The sequence below is a fragment of the Pyrus communis genome, chromosome 8, assembly GCF_041283825.1.
Source record: "Pyrus communis isolate YQ-2024b chromosome 8, ASM4128382v1, whole genome shotgun sequence".
NCBI lineage: Eukaryota > Viridiplantae > Streptophyta > Magnoliopsida > Rosales > Rosaceae > Pyrus > Pyrus communis.
The window spans coordinates 13,749,990-13,771,331 of NC_142572.1; the positions used below are offsets into that span (position 1 = coordinate 13,749,990).

Genomic DNA, 21,342 nt, shown 5'->3' on the forward strand with positions numbered 1-21,342 from the left:
TCAAGGTAATCAATCTTTCTGTTATGTAGTTTTTTTTTTCTTCTTTTAGAGTAATTGGTACTTTTTTTTCTATGGTATGGCAATGGATAATGGTTTGATATTGTTATTGTTTTTGTTACTTGGTTTTATTTAGGTATATTTGGGAATTGTGAATTTGTGATGCTGAATTTTGGAAAAGCATAAGAGAATTTCTTCTATTCGTCAATTAGGTTTTATTATTCTGTAAGACTTTATCGACTTAATATTGAGTTGAAAGTTGATTGTTGCGTTGTGGTTTCTTGATTGAAAATGAATTAGTTATCATGCCTCTTATTATAAAGTATCTCTCTGGGTCTCAAAAAAGAAAAAATAGGAAAAGGGAAGAAGTATTAATAAGATCTCAAGTTGGATCTCTTGGTAGGTATTTCAAAAAACAAGCTGACAGTTCAGTGAATGAGGAACAAGATGAGCCTATATTTGACTATGTTAGTGGAGAGCTAGAAGGTGAATCTCTGATTGAGACCGGTATTGAAGAACATGATCAAGCTAATGAGAATGTAGAAGAAAATGGAGTTGTGGAAGCTAATCATAATGGGAAAGATATTGAGAATATGTCCGTGGATGCTCACATTGAAGATTTAAGTGAAGAAGTAGTTTTTCCTTTAAATATTGATGATCCAGGGAATTGGGATACAATTGGTCAAAATCTTAGAGATATGTTAGTGGAAAGATGCCCTAAAAGAGCTAACGAGGAGAAGCAAGATAGGAAATGACTAGTATATTTAGTTTTTTTGGATAAAGTATTTTGTTTTTGTTTTAAGTTATTCAAGAAAACTGGAATCAAGACTTACCTGGATAATGAGGGTTTCAAAGATTGGAAGAATATTGCTCATAAGCTTGCAACTCATGAAACTAGCAAGGAACACATTCATCACATGAGTATATAAATTGAGTTGGAAAGAAGATTACAAAAGTGTAAAACAATTGATGAAAGTGTGCAACAACTAATCAACAAAGAAAAAGAACATTGGAGACAAGTGTTATGGAGGATAATTGATGTGGTGAAAAGACTTGCAAAAGTTACTTTAGCATGTCGTTTAGACAATGAGAAGTTGTATGAAGAAAATAATGGAAACTTTTTAAATTTTATTGAAATGGTTGCTGAATTTGATCTTATTATGCAAGAGCACATTCAACGTATTGATACATGTAAAACTCATTATCATTATCTTGGTCATAAGATTCAAAATGAATTGATACAGCTGTTGGCAAGTGAGGTCAAAAGTGCAATCATAGCAAGAATCAAAGAGGCTAAATATATTTCGGTAATACTTGATTGCACTCCAGATACAAGTCATGAAGACCAAATGTCTCTTATAATCCGGTGTGGATGTTACGAAAAAGAGGTTGAAGAATTCTTTTTAGAATTTCTGAATATACATGACTCAACAGGGAGTACACTTTTTGATGTGCTTTTAGGTGCATTGAGCATTCTTAAACTTGATGTTGATGACATAAGAAGACAAGGTTATGACAATGGTTCTAATATGAAAGGGAAAAATAAAGGTGTGCAAAGCAGAGTACTTAAAATAAATCCTAGAGCATTCTACACTCCATGTGGATGTCAAAAACTCCTCAAACTATCATTCTTTGCAGCTTTTAACTTCTTCAAGTTAAACAAAAGCCCAAAAGTTTCTTCATATTTTTGAAATTGTTCACATCTGATATCAAGTGAAGTACGGGCTTGATCAACTGTATAAAGGAAGTAATTGACTCTAAAAGTTTCAATAGTTGATTGTGTCACCGCTTCACTAGCACCCTCATCAAACTGTTTCTTTCTTCAAATGATGTGTTTCTCATGAAAAATAGGTTCAATCCCTATCTCACTTGCTATTTTCTTAGCTTCATTCATTGCCTTCTCAAATCCATGTTCTCTATACTGATCAAGAACGGTTATAGGTCATTTTAACTGATCAATATGCATGTCTTCTTTTTGAAGAGCTTTGCCAAAATTATTAATAGCAAACAATAATTTATGCCATATATAACCATACCTAAAGAATTCAAAATTCTCCAACTCAGGAATTGCTAGGGACTCGACTTCACTCCTGGACTTAGGATCTTCACTAGTATATGCCAAGTGAATTAAAGCATCTTTTATCTGTTTAGTGCTTTCTCTTATGGGTTTAACACTTTCAATATGACTTTCCCAACGAATTTGTGACAATGGTTTTAGGGTGTGACTTCCTTGCACATGATCTGTAAAAACTTTCCATCACTTGGTAGAGGATGAGAACAATGTATATATGCATTGTACTACTCCAAAAAAAGACATAGCTTTAAGGCAATAATTGGCCATATCACAAAGTGTAAGATTAAGGATCAATCTTGAAGGATTTTTGAAACATGGTGAGCATAAGCATCCATTTCATTTAATGAATAAATAAGCACCCTTAGATGTTATAAAATCTCAATGCTACAAAGAAGTGTAAAAATATGTGTAAAAATATTTGTCCCTTGATCCTAATTAATATATATGGGATAGGATCAAGGGACAAATACTTTCACACTCTTTTCAAGCCCTTTGATTACATGACATCCAAGGGTTCTTATTTATTCATTAAATGACATGGATACTTATGTGGATTTTAACTAATATTAAAGATAAAATAAAACTGAAAAAAAAAAAAAAAACATAAAATCTGGAAAAATGAAAATATAATTAAAAAGGGAAGATAATTTAACTTAAATTGGTTCTCCCATTCACATTTCGATCAAGACTTGGATTCAGACTTTGAACACTAACAAAAAAAAATCATGAAACTATTGTAACCGTGCAAAAGAAACCCTAAATAGACTTTTAACTAATATTAGTCGTGCAAAAGAAATCCCCCTCCAAAACCTAGGTGTTGTCGAAGGCTTGCAACCCACGTTTCAAGTGGCTCACCGTTACCACCCTGGAACTGTCGTTCTTCAGATGTTCTCAATTATGTTCAATTCATATCCTCTGAATTGTCTTCTTGAATTTTGTTGTATTAATCGTCTGATTTGAATTTCATCATCTGAATCGTGTTCTTGAATTTTGTTATATAACTTATGTTCTTTGAATTTCGTTATCTGAACTATGTATTCTCGTTATTAAAGAGAATAAAACGGACACAAATCATGCAGCCAAATCTACAATGCTGACGTGATTTACTTACTACCCAAAATTCTATCATTTCCTGCATTCTAAAATATTTGTTGTATCATTCTCTTTTATTACTTGTCATCTTTGACTACACTAGTCAACTCTGTTATTTGAATTGTTCCCTAATTCAATTTTATGATAATTTATAGTGAAATTCGAAAGTACCAAAAGCGCACTAAGCTTTTGATCTGCAAGCTGCCGTTTCAACGCCTTGTTCGTGAACTCGCGCAGGACTACAAGACATACGTCAGACCAATCTCTAATCTTTCTAGCGAGCTTACTGTGGAAATAGGAGCACCAAGCTTTACACTTCACAAGGTGAGTGAAACTAGTTCAGAGTAATTGATTAAGACATAATGGTTGTTATTTTATTTTTAAGTAACAGGATGGTAGTATTTTTAGATTTATTTTTCTAGCCTTAAATTCCTCAACTTGAGGATGTCGAGTTAGCACCAGTTCAAGAAATAAGTGACACAGGCAATTGTCACACTCCAAGGAGAATTGATCAAGAATTAGAAATGCCATATGTGGGTATGATTTTTGAAACAATGGAAGTGGCAAGAAATTATTATGAAGATTATGGCTGACAAGAAGGGTTTTGGATTCGTATTCAAACTTCATCAAAGTTTAGACGACGTTCAAATGAGGTGACAAATGCACAATTTGTTTGTCCACCTCAAGGAAAATACAACATACAGTCTGAAAATGAAGATGACATGAATGATAATGATGAACAAGAGGTATGTGAAATGAAAGAAAGGGAGGAAAAGATAGAGAAGTTGTTCAACACTTAAATGTGGGTGTGAGGCTAATATGCATGTTGTTCATGATAAATGGACTAACAAGTGGAAAGTGTCAGTTTTTAGTGACATTCACAATCACAAACCAGTTACCCCTTCTCGAAGGATAATGATGAAGTCCAATCGACATATGCTTGATGCAGTTAAGAAGTTGACAGAAGCATTTCATAGAGAAATTTACATATTGGTAAAGTTCCATCAATTTTTTGGGGAGCTCAAAATTTCGATTTCGATAATAGAAATTGTTACAACCATTTAAGAAATGTCAAGCACAGAAAACTAGAAAGAAGAGATGTGCAATCAATTCTCAATTACTTTAGAAAAAAGCAAGCAAAAAACCCACAATTCTTTTATGCAATCCAATGTATGAAAATGGAAGGGCCACCAATTTTTTTTTGGGTGGATTCTAGGTCACGAATGGCATATCATTATTTTGGAGATATAGTCAATTTTGAAACAAAATATAGAACAAACAAATATGAAATACCATTTGCACCGTTTACCGGAGTAAGTCAGCATTTTCAGTCAATACAATTTGGATGTGCCCTTTTACAATATGAGACAGAGAAAACATTTTTATGGTTATTTGAGACATGGTTGGAAGCTATGGGAGGTCGTCATCCCATATCTATACTCACAGATCAAGATTTGGTAATGGGAGCAGCAATTTCACAGGTATTTCCTAATGCTTGCCATCGCCTTTGCCTTTGGCATATTAAGAAAAAAAAATTGCTTAAAAATTTTCACATATATATTATAAAAAAAATCAAGTTTTAAGATTGCAATGAAAATGTGTATTAGGTTGACATACAGAATAGAGGAATTTGAACAACAATGGAAAAACAAGGAGTACGAATTGGAAGAAAATGAATGGCTCATCCAACTCTAATACATGAGTCGTGAGTGCAAGTTTTTAATCGTGGCACATTTTTTGCTAGGATGAATACAATTGGACGTAGTGTATCAATGCATTTTTCGATGATTTTGTTACATCAACGACAAATCTTAAAGAATTTGTTGTCAAGTGTGAGCAAGCTATTAATAAGATTGTGACAAATGAAAGTGTTGAAGATTTTGTTTCGAAGAATAAGTACCGTATTGTGGATGATGATGAATTCCTTTTGAAGCATACAACTAAAGTTTATATTCGAAAAATGTTTGAAAAGTTCAAGGAAGAGCAAATAAATGTCAATCGACTCGAAGTTGAAGATATGGGAAGTGTCAATTGGTTCCATATGTATGTGGTCAGGAAAAAAATTGGTGAAGCTGAAGAATTTTTGGTTAAGTTCAATCTACAAACGTACGAGGGAACCTACAAATGCCAAAATTTTGAGTTCATTGGAATGCTTTGTCGACATATTATTAAAGTTCTTGTTCGTCTAGACATTCATGTCATACCATCCCACTTCATTATGGAAAGATGGAAGCAAGGAGCAAACAAGTTTAGGGTTATGGATTCAGAAGAACTGGTAAGAAATGATAGTCAAGAACAAGCAGAGGCATTGAGACTCATCCATATGTGCCTTAGAGCTACTAAATTAGCTTGTTGTGTAGCATCTTCAAATGAGGCATATACAATTTGCATGGAAGATTTTAGATGAATTGTCAAAAAAAAAAAATATCTCAAGTTGAAGTCAATATTACGTTGAATGAAGAAGCTTCTGAGATTCAAACCAATGATTTACAAAATTCTGGTGATTTGCCCGATCAGTCCATTGACAACACTTCTCAAACATTGCTTTTGGATCCAAATGTCTCAAAGACCAAGGAAAAAAGGATGATAATAGTCGAGGAAAATCTAGTAGTTCCAAAAGAATAAAAAGTAGTCTTGAGTTATCCAAAGAGAAAAAGGGCAGGCAATGTCAAACATGTAAGATGATTGGGAGTGGACATGATACAAGAAATTGTCCAAAGAGAAAAAAAGATTGATTCAGCAAATTAAATCAAGGCAAGTGAACTTATTTACTTTGAATTAGTTTTAGTTTATTGGATACACCATTTTTAATACTTTTCATGTTTTCGTCCAACTCATATTATCTTTTTTTGATATGTTATAGTTTCTTTACACAATGATGAAGAATGTTGATGATCAAAGGATTTGGAGAATGACAACCATGAAGAATGATGCTAATTTTCTATCACGACCGAGATAATACTCAAGTTTTTAATTTGTATGGCAATTACATGAAGTTGAATATATTACCCTTGTTCATGTTATTTCATTTGACCTAATTCCAAGCCTTTTTGTGCACCTGCTTTTGATGATTTGAGAAAATTGAATTCGGTTCTTCAAAATTACTACATCTGGGAACTGCTAACAAAATTTCTCAAAAGATCACAGAATATGGAATCTCTCGTCTTAAAACACAAAGATGTAAGATGTATTTTCTCTTATGTTATGTGATACCAATATCACTTCTATAATATTGTGTATTCCCATTCAATTTGTTCTTTTAAAATTACCGACAGAACGAAGAAAATATTTGCTGAGAGCCAAAATATAGAAAGGAAGTATGAATCCAAGTCTTAAAAAAAAAAAATGGTTTTTTTATTAGGGTTCAAAGTCTGAATCCAAGTCTTGATCGAAGTGGAAATGGGAGAACCAATTTCAATTAAAGTTTCTTCCTTTTTTAATTTTCCAGATTTTATGTTTTTTTTTTTCAGTTTTATTTTATCTTTAATTTAGTTAAAATCCATATAAGCATATATGTCATTTAATGAATAAATAAGAATCATTATATGTATGTGTATGTATTTTTCCCTTGATCCTATCCCTATATATATATATATATGTATGTATGTATGTATGTATATGTATGTGTATATGTATATATGTATATGTATATGTGTATATGTATGTGTATATGTATATATACCATTTCTTCTGTTCAGAATTATCTTATTGGAGCCAATTCAATTGAATAAGAACAGAAGGACGGTAGATCCCACATGCAAGATCCTTCCTTTTCTTAACGTGGGATTGACACTCTCAACATATATATGATCATTATATATGTGAATCACAAGATACACATAATACAAATTTTAATCAACCAACTACTTCTTTGTCTAGTAATAATTATCTTTTCAATATTGAAAGATGTATTGAGTTCAAATTTTCTCTTAATCGGATTGAAAAAAAAAAAAACTTAAATATAAAAATGTCCTGAATTTAAGAAAATTTGGAAATCTCGACCCTTTTCTAACACGTTAAAGATTTTTTGCCATTTATTTAAGAAATAGAAATATACTAGAAATTTATACATGCGCGGTGCTGTGGGATTAAAAATTAAATGAGATATTTTATAGCTTCAATTTTCATAAATAATGTTGAGTGAAAACAGAGAATTACGAATGGCAATGCAATTTATACGTATTATTATGAATGTGACAAATTTGGATACCAAGAGAAAAATCTATTCTTACAAAGTGCAAAGAAGAAGATAATTGTTCATTCAAAAAGTTGGACTAATGAGAACTGCATAACTTACAAATGCAGTATTGAGAGTATACCAGTCAAACAAAGTTTGCTACATGCTAAACAATGTTGAATGTAAAGCTTGGATACCAGACTTGTTCCTAGCTTGAGGTGTTTCCAAAGAAGGAAAAATTGACCTTGTGTTGTGATAAATTCCAGAGGGTGTCTTGGACAGTTGTGAATACAACTGCAAAAGGTAATAAAGACAGTTAGGCAATGATTCAAAAAAAAAAAAAAAAAAAAAAAAAAAAGATGCATAAAAAGTTCAAAATTGAGTTTTGGGAGAGAGTGGAGAGAGAGGTGGTAATTCGACTTGTGAATTCTCAAATCAAACATTTAAATAAAGTTTAATCAAAATTTAGAACAAAATGTTAATTAGAAATGTGTTAAAATGGAAGTAAAAAGGATTGAAACTTACCTAATGTGATGTGTACAATTTTACTATCTGTTTGTGAAAAATATACTATTGTGACATGCCATATGTTGATCTTGCCTTCTTGGAAGTGATATTAGTCACTGATTGCCAGGTAGCTAAAATCTGTACAATATTTTAAATTATGAGACAAATTATTCTGTCAAAGTTGTGTGATAAAAAATAATTTATACTTCTATATTGACGCAAGTTATGATTTTAATTCGCATATACCTTGGTGGAGTTGTTCTGTGTATGAGTTTCTTACATTCATCATCCATGTTATCTAAAAAGCTGATTCCAAGTTCTGCAAAAAGTCACAAAGAAATGAAATATAAAATTGGACCAAAAAGAAATTTGAAAAAACAGAAGGAAGAAAATATTATTTCAGTCATTTTCCAATCTTTGAATTGGAATGACACAGAACATATGACTAAAAATATGGCTAAAATTTTTAACTTTCTAATTAAATTCTTAAGTATTTTATAAATTTTTATCAGCCAGCACTGGAAAATGAATGTAAGTAATGCTCAAGGAGGCAGACAATAAAAGTCGAAGTAACATGTAAAACCCAAAACGTTAAAAACATGACATACCCTTTTCAAAGACCAAAAATGCTGCAAAGGGAAAAAATGTGGTCTGCGGAAAATCTGAAAAAGAGCAAATTGAATTTGATAACACTGTATGTTAAGAAAACTATTAAATTTGCAGTCAAAACAAAATTAATAGAGTTTTTGTAAAACAAACTCCATGAGTGATTTATTCAACCAACCTGAGTTTACTTGACCATAATGAATGTCATCTTTGATTAATATCATCTGCGAGAAAACAATTTGCTTTCTACACATCAGTAACCACTCATCTCTAGAGGCAGTATCTTTCTCCAGCTCTGCGGAATCCATCCGAGTCCGTATGCCCTTTTTTTGGATTACGCTTGGCTTGGATGGGAGGTTTTAGATCTGTTGAGGTGGAGGTGGATTCTGCTACTGTTGCGACTCTTGTTAATCAGCAGGATAACTTTCTCCATCCTCTCCACACCCTGATCTGTGGCTGCCAAGCTTACTTGAAGATGGACTGGAAACTCTCCTCCTCTGCTTCTTCAAAGCTCAAAACTTTCACACTAAATGGATCAAATAAGCCTTGTTTTCAATACCCTTTTGGAGTTTGATCTTTAAGTCTGTTAAATTTTTTATTTATTTTTTGTCTGATTTGAATTTGTGGGTTTTGTCTCCCAATCTCAAAAGCTTATAGTTTTATATATATCAGTAATAATCCACAATATCTCAATTTTTTTCCAAGCAAAAATAAATATCTCAACAAATCAGTACTTCATTTGGTATTCTTCTTTCCAGTTCCATATGTTCTATAAAAATCTCAAAATCTATTTACATCCCTTTGTTCTATAAAGAACAATTGATATGTAAAAATTATCTTATTTACATCTATGTAGTTATAATACACATTAAAAATATCTTGTTTTCTAGGTCCCAACTTTTCACATTGTTGTTCAGTACTTCACTCTTCTTTGCAGCAAAGAAATGTTTTTCTTGTACCATGCATAGGTTTTTTAGAAATGGATCAAAACTAACATGCAATATAGAACTTCTGTGTTTCACTTACTTATTGATTGGGTTACAATCTCAGCATGAGAAACTCATTCCATGATCTAAAAACATGGAAGAATTGTATAGCTAGAGTAGACAATCTAACCTACGATTTTTGAAATACAAAGTAGGATAAATTTGCTACAGAACCAACTTATAATAATCTAAACTCTCATCCAAAATTCAAACTGTCTACAATTCTATACAAAAATATAAACTTGTATGACAATTACTACAATTCGAAGTAAAATTTAACCTATGCAATAGTCGAATTTAATAACTCAACAATATTAATATTCTCAAGAGAGGAAAAAAAAAAAAAAAAGCACAAAAAAATGAAACCCCATATAAAAAAATCCAAGACTTTGTACAGAACATAGGCTTTACCTTTCTTCAAGAACTGGAATTGAAATTGTAGCAGTTGCATTTGTTGGGTGGTGGGAGTCATTTCGCTGTGCAAGAGTTGCTGAAAATTTACCAAAATCTTAGTAAGATAAAGAACAAAAATAGTAATCACAAAACTCAAATTTAAAGCATAGTTTTGTAGCTCCTAAATTTTTTCTAAAGAATGCAAACACTCTTGCCTATCTCAGATGGCTATAACTCATGAATCCAAATCCCATTGGATCAAGCCTATTCTCTTAAACCAAACATGAAATTGTTTCATGATCTGCAACTAATATGATTTACAACTAAAATAAAAAATAAAAAACTAATCAACTCGAAATCAAAATACAAATCCAATTCAATTTAAACTTACCAAGCATAACAGAACAAATCATAGATGAACAATCAATCAAACAGAAATGAATGAGATTTAGCTGCTTCAAAAATTTCACATTAAACCCAATTATAAAGCACAAAATCCTACCCAAAAATGAAAACAGAGATAAAACAAAGCAAAAATCGAACAAAAGGGGATGGATACCTCTGTTTTTCACTCGAGATCTCTGCGTGCTTTGAATTTCTGCATACAAAATATATTACTTCTGTAACACTTGATCAAATTTGGAAGGTCTTTAATAGCTCTACTCTTCGTATCAATTGATTTTTAGATAACATCCTGAGTTGGTATATAATAAGAATCATGTTTGCTTATGATTTTTTTTTTTTTTTTTTTTTTTTTTTTACTTCCCAAGCAAGAGGATTAGTAATGGTAAAGCTAAAGTTTGGGGATCCATGTGTGATTTGGCTTTTGATGTTCAAATGAAAGGAGAATCAATTTGTCAATGTAAGCTGGTAAATATTTGATCGAGTAAAAACTATGTTTAGCCACAAAATACTATCACGTAGTCATATGGAAGCATTAACGATTAATTTTCATTAATAGTATTCGATCTATTTGCAGACATTTCGTATGATAATCCTTGTTGAGTGGTTTGTCATTCAAATACTTAGAACATGTTTATCAAGTTATTTCATTGTAATATATTCCATATCAAAGCTAGTTCAAATCACCGACCGGCCGATCTTTGGTCTAGGTCCGATCGGTCGTCTGACCTAGGTCCGACCGGCACTAATTTTTCCGAGAACACCAAGGGGGAGTTTTTGGTTCACTATTTTGCAGATTTGCTAAATTTTGACCCCTAACCACATCGATGTCGACCAACCAGATTAAGTTGTAACCCAATTATGTTCCATTGAAGGCCAACCCATACCAGATGATATGGTGGTGACCAGCCCATTAATCCAACTACCGAGGACCCAACCTGCTTTATATCTGAAAGCACTTCCTGAATAAGCACTAAAAGGTGATTTTAATAAAAAGCTAACAGAAATGAATCTTTATCCTTGAAAAACATTTTTGTTAAGGGTATTCCCAAATCCCAAGCATTCCCTTTGCCGTAAGTAAACTTGCGGAAGTCAAGTTTCTTGGTCATTTGTGGGAGAAGCGCTGCTATCGCTGGCTTTCATGGCGGGGTGTTGTTCAGCCGAAGGATTCGACAAAGATTCAAAATTATAGGATTAAATATAAGTCGAGACCAAACTGAAACATCAAGGAAACTACAATGGTGAAGATTTTACTGTATCCTGGGTTCGAAATATGGAAACTCTCTAACATCACAGCTCATTTTTCTCTTTTGAACTGGGTTCCGCAGCTTGAATCAGGTTTCTTGTATCTCTGACTAAATTGCTACCTTGATGGCCACCTACAGTACAAACCAAAAGAACCATTGAATACACGGTTGTGGCCATATGTTCTTATTGATCTCTCGGTGTCAAACACCACACTGGATATCCATGTAAGCATAATGGAGTTAGAAGATTACCTGCTGGTGTCAATATTCGATCAGCAAAACCCGCAGCTGGACTAGAATTCCCAGGAACACTTAACCTCCCATGGTATTCTCGCAACAGTGCGTTGTTACTTGCTGCACCGGTTTCAACCTCTCCACTAGGCATGCAACTTTCACTGCCCAGCTTTGCATTAGGTTTTAGTGAGTAGGTTGTTGACCAAGATCCTCCATTTGATCCAGCTAAAGCCATTATAACATCTGCCTGAAAAGAGTAAGTACGGTGGCCACAACAATGTCACGTAATTAACAGCGGAGAGTGAAAAGATATTTGAATTTGTACTATGTTGCTAATAGAAACGATGGTGAAGAAAAGGGAATTATAATTTTTTTGAATACATCAATGACAAAGAAACATTCATGATTCTCGTTTCACCTCTACGAAAACAAACTTGATTTCCTAATTCCAGGCTCAAATGTAAGGCACTTGTGTAATGCAGGTGCATTAGGTTTTTAATCTGCTTTTATACATCTAACCGGAGAGGTCCACAGGGCCATTGATGAATAATATATGAAAGAAAATAGGAGTAGGCTACGGGATGGAAACTAGACTTAAGTTTAGATTTGTAATTAATATTTAGGGAGTTCTTAGGAAACTAGACTTAAGTCAAAATCCGCACCATCCATTTTCTTTATCATCATTTAATTTCATCTCTATAAAAAAATCAATCAAATTGGAAATTATACATCCATATGTATAAAACAAATCAAAGGTTTTGTTAACAACTAATATTCACACAACCAACTGTCCATTAGTAAGCGATTGTCAATTTGATTGAACTTCTTTTGCAGAGATGATCTTTAAACATGACTAAGAAAACGACCGGTTACAATTATGAGATTTGTACGGTTAAAATATATCAATTACAATTGGATGGACAAGTAGGTGCTGCACCAATGGGATTAACGACGCAAGCCAACTCCTTTTTTTACAAGAATCATTTAAGGGCACTTGTTGATTGGTTGAAATAACAAAGTTTGGTTGAAATAACAAAGTTTTCCCTAATTTCTCTCAGTTTGCCCGACACCGTCCATGGCCTAAATGACATAAACAAGCGTACGAGAGACCTTAGGCTACGAGTCTTGGGTAAAATCACAAAAGAACACTCCCAAAGCTTAGGCATACAAGTCTTCAGTCAAACCAAAGATGTAACAATCCCTTCTGACTCTTTCTTAATTTGGCACTCGATTTCATGTGTAAAATACCAATGGCTACTCTCTACTGCCGGAATGAGACAGCAACTGAAGAACCTTCCCACACAAAATGAAAATGATTAACAAATGAACTTCCTCACATCAATCATGAAAAGTACCATAGGAGACTCACTATGATGTACTTTTTCTTTGTTACACCCGTCTACATCGTACTTTCCACCAATTTGATATAATAACTTGGAATTTAAGACCATGTCACATTTTTATTACCAACAATGATTGTTTGACTTTCGAAAGCACTCAATAATGAGGACCGCTAATCCAACCAAAAATGAAGAATTAATGGAAGTAGCAAAGCTGACCACATTGACAGGTGAAACCAGCACTAATCAGGAAGAAATACACAAAACAGCTCCAGTTCAGGGCCAAAGAGCAGATAAATATCAGGCATGCACTAGTAGAGTCATGCATGACCATAATGAACAAGAAAGTGCGTAACTCTAAACTGCCCCATACCAACAGAGTCTTTTACGGCCTTGAAAATTATCTTCATACCCAATTTCAAGGACTTCTAGTCGTTAACTCGTCAATCTCCCGCAACCAAGGACTGACAGGGAAAGCAACTTCCACACAATTTTCAAACAGTATCATGCTAATCCTCGCTGGACATAGCCTAATAACTAAAACCTACTCTTTTTTAATGACTCACTCAATACAGACATCTAAAAGGTCGAGCTTATGATAATATCAAGAAACTTATATGGCTACAAAAGAATTCACAAAGCCAAAACTACATTCTCTAGAACACTACGCTATACCTATAAGTTAAGATCAGATCACAGCAATTCTGCAATTTACAGATTCCTTATCTGTATGCAATGACTACATAAGTTAGCCAATGTTGATATCTGTAGTATATATTCTTTAAGAGAGATTGTCCACATATATTTGCTATAATAGGATGTATAAACTCATAAATCAAGGGAGCTCACTATACTATAAATCAAGGGATATATAAACTACATTCTTTAAGAAAGCAAACCTTGTTCGGATGGACATTGTCAAAAACATGAGCTTGACCACCATAAAATATGGTCATCTGCCGACCAGCTGAAGTAAATCCATGTTGACTGCCACAATGGAAGACAAAAGATAAGGCATCAAGTTTTCTCTTGAAAAAAAAAAAAAAAAAAAAAAAAAAAAAAAAAAACAAAAGCAAACAAAAGTAACAGATATGTACTATTTCTTGTATAATTAGATTTACCTTGGATTAGAAGGTTCTGACTCTAAATTATGAGTCCCAGATTTCTGCCTGCTGCCACTTGGTAGCACCCCAGACGAGTTTCTTTCAGGAGCATCACTGCTGGCATTAATGGAACTCAAAATTCCCGGGCCTTTAATTCCAGTTCTAGATCCCTCATCTGCTGCTGATTGAGAGATATTGTTTGGAATGGCATTGGCATCCCTAAATCGGTTTGAAGGTAATTGATGCACCATGGGTACAAAATGACCCCCTCGTGAAGGGTACTGTACTGCAGCACCCATATTCATAGGACTAGGTCGTTCCCATTTGGTGTCAACTCTACCACCAAGTGGAGGCTGAAAAATCAGAGAACCAGAAGTTGGCCTCGGTGGCTGTGTAGCAAAGACTGCTTCATCGTCATTGGACATTCTAGGTCGTTCTCCCCCTGGTCCATTTCGAAGCATCTGATTTCAGGATAACTAAAACGCATCAGATGAGAAAAACATAGGTGGGGCGTTTTCTTTATGTAAGTATAGGATAAAAGTATTGTATGATGTCACACTAACACCTTCATCAAATGCGAGCTCTCAAGGTGATCAGGACCGGTATGAGGGACACCATCTCTGGATGAACCCATAAAAGTCGAGTCTGAATTACTCCGTTTACTTCCTAGTACCCTGTTACTTATCTCAAGCCCAGATACATCGCTCCTATGGCCATAGAACGGAACCCCCTCAAGATGGTTTCCAGCGTGCCTTTCTACCAAATTTAATGAGACAACAAATCAAAATCTAATCCAACCCAGATAAGAATGACAAGTACTGTATGTGTGTTAACATTTCAGTTATACAATCATAACAGATAAGCTCAAGATCAGTAGTTAACATTCATTCACCGAAATCCTAGATGAAAAGGTCAATAATATAACATAAACGTCATCATAAACATATGCTCATCCGACAAGTCTCACTTTGTAATGATAACTTTTGACAAACACACTCAACTTTTTCACTCCCACGATAACCACATCAAAACCCGAAAAAGCCCTGCCACATTTGTAAATGGTAACAAACACACAAAACCATTTCAGCATCAAGTTTCTCAAGCCTAATTTCAAATGCTCCAATAATACACAAATTAAGAGAGCTAACAAAGGCAATGAGGGGAAATCAAGTGAAAAACTTGCCCTTGATTCAACCTATCCATACAAATTTAATAAATGAAAAGCATAGAGGAAAAAGAGAAAGCCCACAACAGCTACCAAACTCCTCACTGACTTCAGTAACTAATCCATAACATATAAAGTTATAAACCCACTCCCATCTTTCTCATTTTCATTTACACAAGCAATCCAAAACAACAACAAAAAGACAGCCCCTCAAAAAAAAAAAAAAATGGTAAAGAAATGAACTTTATCAACCTGATTACAAAAATGATATAAAAGCAATTATCTTTAAGCAAAAAAAAAAAAAAAAAAAAAACAATGATGGGTTTTTGTTCTGAACTCAAATAAAAGCACAGCGGTTAAAAAAAACAGCTTTTTTTTTACCAAATGGTGACAAACTCACCGGAACCCAGATCAGAGGTGGTAGAAATGGGGCCCCGGCCGCCGCCGGAGGAAGCCCCAAGGGAAGCGGAGGCCGAGGGAGAAGGCTCAGAGAGCCTGCAATCGGTGGAGGCTTTTGCTGGCAAAAGCACAGGGGAATCTCCAGGCTTCATGCCCAGAAAGTCATGGAAGATGGTGTGCTTCCCCAGCTGCTGCTCCTCTAGCTTCTGCTTCCCCGGCTGCTGTTTTTGCTGTTGGCCGCTAAGAGTTGTGGCATTGTTGTTGGGGATGCCTTGCTGGGCCATTTTCAGAACAGCCATTCCATCTCCATCCCCATTCCACCACTCTGCATAGCTGCTGCTTATTTGCTAGCTAGAGAGATGGTGTTTTTGTGAAAAGAGAAGAAAAGGAGAGCTCGATTTTCAGAAAAGGAAAAAGAATGAGGACTTTAAAAGAAAAAGAGGGAATCTTGGGGCTCTTACATGAGCAGAGACCGAGGAGGAAGAGAGAGAGAGACAGAAGCAATTAAAAGCAAAAGGTTCTTGTGCAAGTGTTGTGGCTTGTGCTTGGTCTTTTCTGAGTCTCCACTCTCTAAAGATTAAATGGGGTGTTTGTCTGAGTGTGTGGGTGTTGGGTTGTTTTGGTTGTGGGGGAATATATGTCGGGGTTGGAAGTGTCTTTTTCTAGGAAACTAATTAAAATGGTTTGAATATTTTTTAGTTTTAATTAAAATGATAAAAATATATTGTAAGTAAATAGTACTATGAATAACTTTTAAATGTGTTAAACGCGAACAATATTAAGAGTGTTTTGTTAAGACTCTCTTTTTATTGGCAATTATTTGATAATGTTAAGAAAATCATCTCTAAAGTAAGACTCTCTATAAATTCTCAAGCACCTCATATTTTTTGTATAATATTTTATAATGTTGGCACAAAAATTAACGTTAAACTATAAGGTGACAAATAGTCTAAGAAAATGCTCACTTTGAGAGAGTTTCCTTTAGGATGTCTCTTTCTGTTGAGTAAGAGCGTCTCCAACAATTTTTATAAGGGTTAATCTCAGTTTACTACTCTAAAGTTTGTTGGTTTTTAAACATTTCGTACATCAAGTTTTGTTTTCATCCCAACCTGAAGTTATAATTCTGTGACACTTTCATACTTCTATGAGTTTGATTGTTAATTTTTCTGTTAACCAATGACGTGGCGCCAATATGGATAATGACTGGACACCACTTATCAATTTAGCACCACGTGAACATTATAAAAAATAAAAGGGTAAAGTACAAAAAACTACCTCAACTATTGGCGTCACGACACTTTCATACCGCATCTTTTAAAATTGACAATATCATACCTCATCTTTAGAATTTGGTCGAATGTTATACCTCCGTTAGCTTGTCCGTGAATTATTCAGTTAAATGTTGACATTGCTTAATCCGGGGCCCAGTTCCTCGCCCAGATGGATTCCACGTGGCACCACACCCAATGTTTTCCTACCAAATGGCATCCAGGTCAGAAAATATATTTGGTTTCTCTTTTTTTTTTTGGTAATTTGAATTTTCCCGCCAAAAAAAAAAAAAAAAACCTGTGATATACCATTTTAAGCACAGATTATCATCCTTAAGCACAAATTATATCATCATTGACCTCAAATTTGAAAAATCTCACCCAAAAATAATGATATAACCACAACAACAACAACAAAACAAGTGTATTCAAGCACAAACTACTCATCATTTGCAAGAAAAATATGGAATAGACCAAATTAAGCATAAAACCTGCTTAATTATCCAAAAATTGTTAAACTTGTTCAAAAAACTAACAAAATTCATCTAGCATCTCCAACCAACATTACAAAACCTACTGAATTCATAAAAACCTGCTACATCATCCATTCAATTCACAAAAGACCCATAAGATGCATAAAACATGTTCTAACTTTACAATTCCTTTACAAAAAACAACCATCTGTGCAAAAAAACATGGTTGTGGCTGGGTTGGTTGGTATTCTGTGCTTGGTGCCTTTGGATGATTCAGTTAGTGGATTGCTTGGTCTTTCTCTGCTTGGTGCTTCTAGGTGATTCAGCTACTGATTGTGATGCCTAAATCCAAAGTTCATTTAGAGACCAAGCAAGCTTTTTAACTAAATCCAAATGTTTTACAACTAAGGAAATGGTTAAGTTTTTACCTTTGTTTTCCTTGTCCTCTTTTTAGGTGCAGTTTATCATTGACCAGATGTGGATGCCTACAAAGTAGAAAATGATGTTAAAGGATTAAGAGTGTAATATGATGTTAAAGGATTTAAAAAACCATATAAAGTAGAAAATGTTACCTGTTTGTTCCTTGGAGGAAGATGTCTATAATGGGTTCTTGCATTATGACCTTCCTTTTTGCATATGGTACATTCCAAAGTGCCTTGCCCTTTCCTTCCTAGCTAAAGTGGTTGAGGAGGACCTTGAGGATTATTGGTTGGGTTTGTGGGAGTTTGTTCACCCTCATTGTCCCTCTTAGCAGCTTCCTTGTTTCTCTTTTTCCTCGGCCTTCCAGGTTGCCTTGTATATGTAGGAGTCAATATTGGTGGTTTATCAGTTTCCTCCCACAAAGACATCCCATTCATCGGCATTACTAAATGAGAATATAACTCCAAGTACTGCACCTTTGAATAATAAGCATCGACATAGTTCTCCCGTTTTTCTCTCTTGAAATTTATGGCCGATATTGCATGGTTGCATGGGATTTCTGTCAAGGCATACTTTCTGCAAGAACAGGTCTTCTCAACCAAGTCAACCACATATTGGTCCCCCCCTCCAGCATCAACTTGAAATTTAGAGCCCCCTGACCATTGTGCAATGCACCTGCCACTTTCAATTTTGGCTTCCTCCAACTTTTTCTTGATTTTAGGATAGAGATCTCCAACTTTGTTCACCATTATATCCCTTCGCATCTGAATTCTCTTCATCAAGAGTGTGTGAATAAGGAGTAACATGGTGACAATAGGCTTTTGTCTTGGTATAAGTATGATAGCATTGAAACTTTCACAAAGATTGTTCAGCAACATGTCACATTTGGGATGTGTTTCAAAATGGGACTTGCTCCAATGATGTGCAGGCAACTTCACCAACCAATCATAGGCTTTTTCATTGAGCTTCTTCACCCATTGCTTTTTTGAAGTAGGGAATTGTTGTTATGGCTACTGACCACAAAGCATCCTTCAATGTTTTCCCTTTGAATAGATTTCTGAAATTGGTATACAACTGTCTCATACAAAATCTATGGTGGGAATTAGGGATGACTTTTTTAAAGGCCGGAATTAACCCATTTTGTTGATCACTGATAAATGTCTATCCCCTTTGATTGACAATCCCAACATCAACGGCCAATAACTCTAAGAACTAAATCCAACTAGACTTATTCTCCATTTCTACAACTGCATACGCTATAACCCATGTTCCATCATTTGGGTTAATGCCAATAGCATAAAGTAGTTGACCTCCATATTCACTTTTTAAATGACACCCATCTAATCCTATCAATGGTCTGCACCGTAACTTAAACCCTTCTTTACAAGCCCCTAAGCACACATATATCCTTTGGAACCTCCCCCTATCCAACTTCACCTTCCTTGTGCTTCTAGGGTTAGTCTTCTTCACTTCCTCAGCAAAGTCCCACAACTTTGTGTACTGTTCTGCATGTTTTCCCTCAATGATCTTTAAAGCCCTATCTAAATCCTTGTAAGCCTTCCTCCTTGTAAGCCCTAGGAAAATGGATTTCTCCATATCCATTCACTAGGGAGGACATGATGACATCTCCCTTGAATTGGACATGATCCCTGAAAATAAACTCGAGTGTAAAAGTGGGATTCTTCATGTCTGTTTTCTCATTGAACTCTGGAAATCGCGCATGTTTTTTGCCTCATTCATCATTCGAAGAGTGTACACTCTCAAGAGCATCAGAGTTATAGTCTGGATTATTAACCACATTTTGTTCCACATTTGCAATATCAAATTCTTCTTCCCTTTGCTTTTCTTCTCTTTCCCGGCTTTGCTTAGATTGCCTTGCACTTCTTTGCTCAGAATTTCTTTCATCAAACTTGGAAAACATTGGGTTATCAGCATCACTCTCATATTCACTCTCTTCAAGGTCACTATCATCTTCTTCAGTAGCTTCTTCATTCTCTTCTTCAACATTTCCCTCCAAACTAATAGGTACATCAAAGAATACTTCAGTATCCCCTTCGCCTACATCTCCCTCAGTATCCTCTTCTCCTACCTCAGCCATAGATTTCCCCTTACTCTTCTCTGGCCATTCACAATTTTTCTCTTCCTAACCATTCCCTTCTTTAGCATTTATCTCTTCTACCTCAGTCACACATGTTTGCACTACTTGAGATGTGCAACAATCATCTACTTCTGGCCCTTCAATAGCCAGCAAGCCCTTATATTATTTTTAGTTTAAGTGCTGTTGGCCCATCATCCTCCTCTGAACTACTTATCTCCTCAATAACCACTTTACTTGGACATGTCACTTCCATGGACTTCAGAAACTGTTGCTCTTGGGTTATGGCTTCTTCTATTGTCAATTCTTCGATGTAGATCTCAATCACTTTATCTTTTGGAACAAAATTGCACATGGACTGAACATCGGAATCACATTGAATCTACTTTAAACCATTGGAAAGGTCCATGTTAGGAGTCTTGAAATAATAGTTCATGAACTGCTCAATGTATTTAACTGCCTCCACCATGTCATCTATCACCGGCAGTGACATGAGGTCTTTATCACAGTTATCTATATATGTCATTTTTCCCCCAACATACATGTCATAACTTATCTCCTCACCATGATGCAATTCAATAGAGAATAGTTCTGGAAAAAATGAAATTCACAAAAACAAACCCTAATTAAAAGCCAACAACAAACATAAGCAATTGCATTTTAACCTAACAAACCATTCTATATGCAACTAATGCACAATATTCTATATGCAACTAATTGCATTTTAAAAGCCAACAACAAAAAACAATGCACAACATTCTATATGCAACTATATGCAATTGCAATAAAACACAACTATATGCAAACAGCCAAAGCACATTAACCATTTCTCAACAACAACAAACCAAGCAACAAACCACCTTATCTTCACAACAATAAACAAAGCAACAAAGCAACCAACCCATTATCCAACAACTCAGTAACCATTTTGAATTAAGAAAGCATAAACCACCTTTTCAAACAAGAATAAACAATGCTAGAAGAATAAACAAAACCCACTTTTAACCCATTCCAACACCGTAGGAACCATTTCGAATTAACAAAGCATAAATCCACCTTTTCAAACAAGAATAAACAATGCTACAAGAATAAACAAAACCCACATTTAACCCATTCCAACACCTCAGGTACCATTTCGAATTCACAAAGCATGAACCCACATTTTCAAACAAGAATAAACAAAAAAATAAGTCCACTATACATTTGGAATCATCAAAAGTACAAAAAACTTACAATAGGTAGGCATCGTTTCGTCGGGATCATCACTCGCATACCACCCCATGGCAAATCCTTCGATTTTCCATCGAAGCGAATGAAACCCAGATGAAAGCCCATTCCAACACCAACGAAGTCAGGGAAGCGAG

General features: G+C 34.7%; 1 protein-coding gene, 1 long non-coding RNA gene and 2 pseudogenes across 2 annotated transcripts; 1 reads left to right on the forward strand and 3 right to left on the reverse strand.

Annotated features, from left to right (window-relative positions):
* Positions 1-302: 302 nt before the first annotated feature.
* Positions 303-5,898, forward strand: LOC148695139 (protein FAR1-RELATED SEQUENCE 5-like; annotated as a pseudogene).
* A 1,466-nt stretch (positions 5,899-7,364) lies between these two features.
* Positions 7,365-8,979, reverse strand: LOC148695140 (uncharacterized). Its single transcript, XR_015965733.1, has 5 exons — positions 8,632-8,979; positions 8,456-8,509; positions 8,094-8,166; positions 7,866-7,985; positions 7,365-7,634 (listed from the first exon to the last, which is right to left on the reverse strand). It is a non-coding gene; the product is annotated as an uncharacterized LOC148695140 (long non-coding RNA).
* A 2,423-nt stretch (positions 8,980-11,402) lies between these two features.
* Positions 11,403-16,332, reverse strand: LOC137718322 (protein TIFY 8). Its single transcript, XM_068457846.2, has 6 exons — positions 15,724-16,332; positions 14,724-14,914; positions 14,177-14,619; positions 13,955-14,042; positions 11,734-11,962; positions 11,403-11,613 (listed from the first exon to the last, which is right to left on the reverse strand). Exons 1-6 carry the CDS (start codon positions 16,019-16,021, stop codon positions 11,525-11,527), a joined length of 1,338 nt encoding a protein of 445 aa, XP_068313947.2. The 5' UTR covers positions 16,022-16,332; the 3' UTR covers positions 11,403-11,524.
* Positions 16,333-17,927: 1,595 nt separating this feature from the next.
* Positions 17,928-20,522, reverse strand: LOC148695141 (uncharacterized; annotated as a pseudogene).
* Between the last annotated feature and the right edge of the window lie 820 nt (positions 20,523-21,342).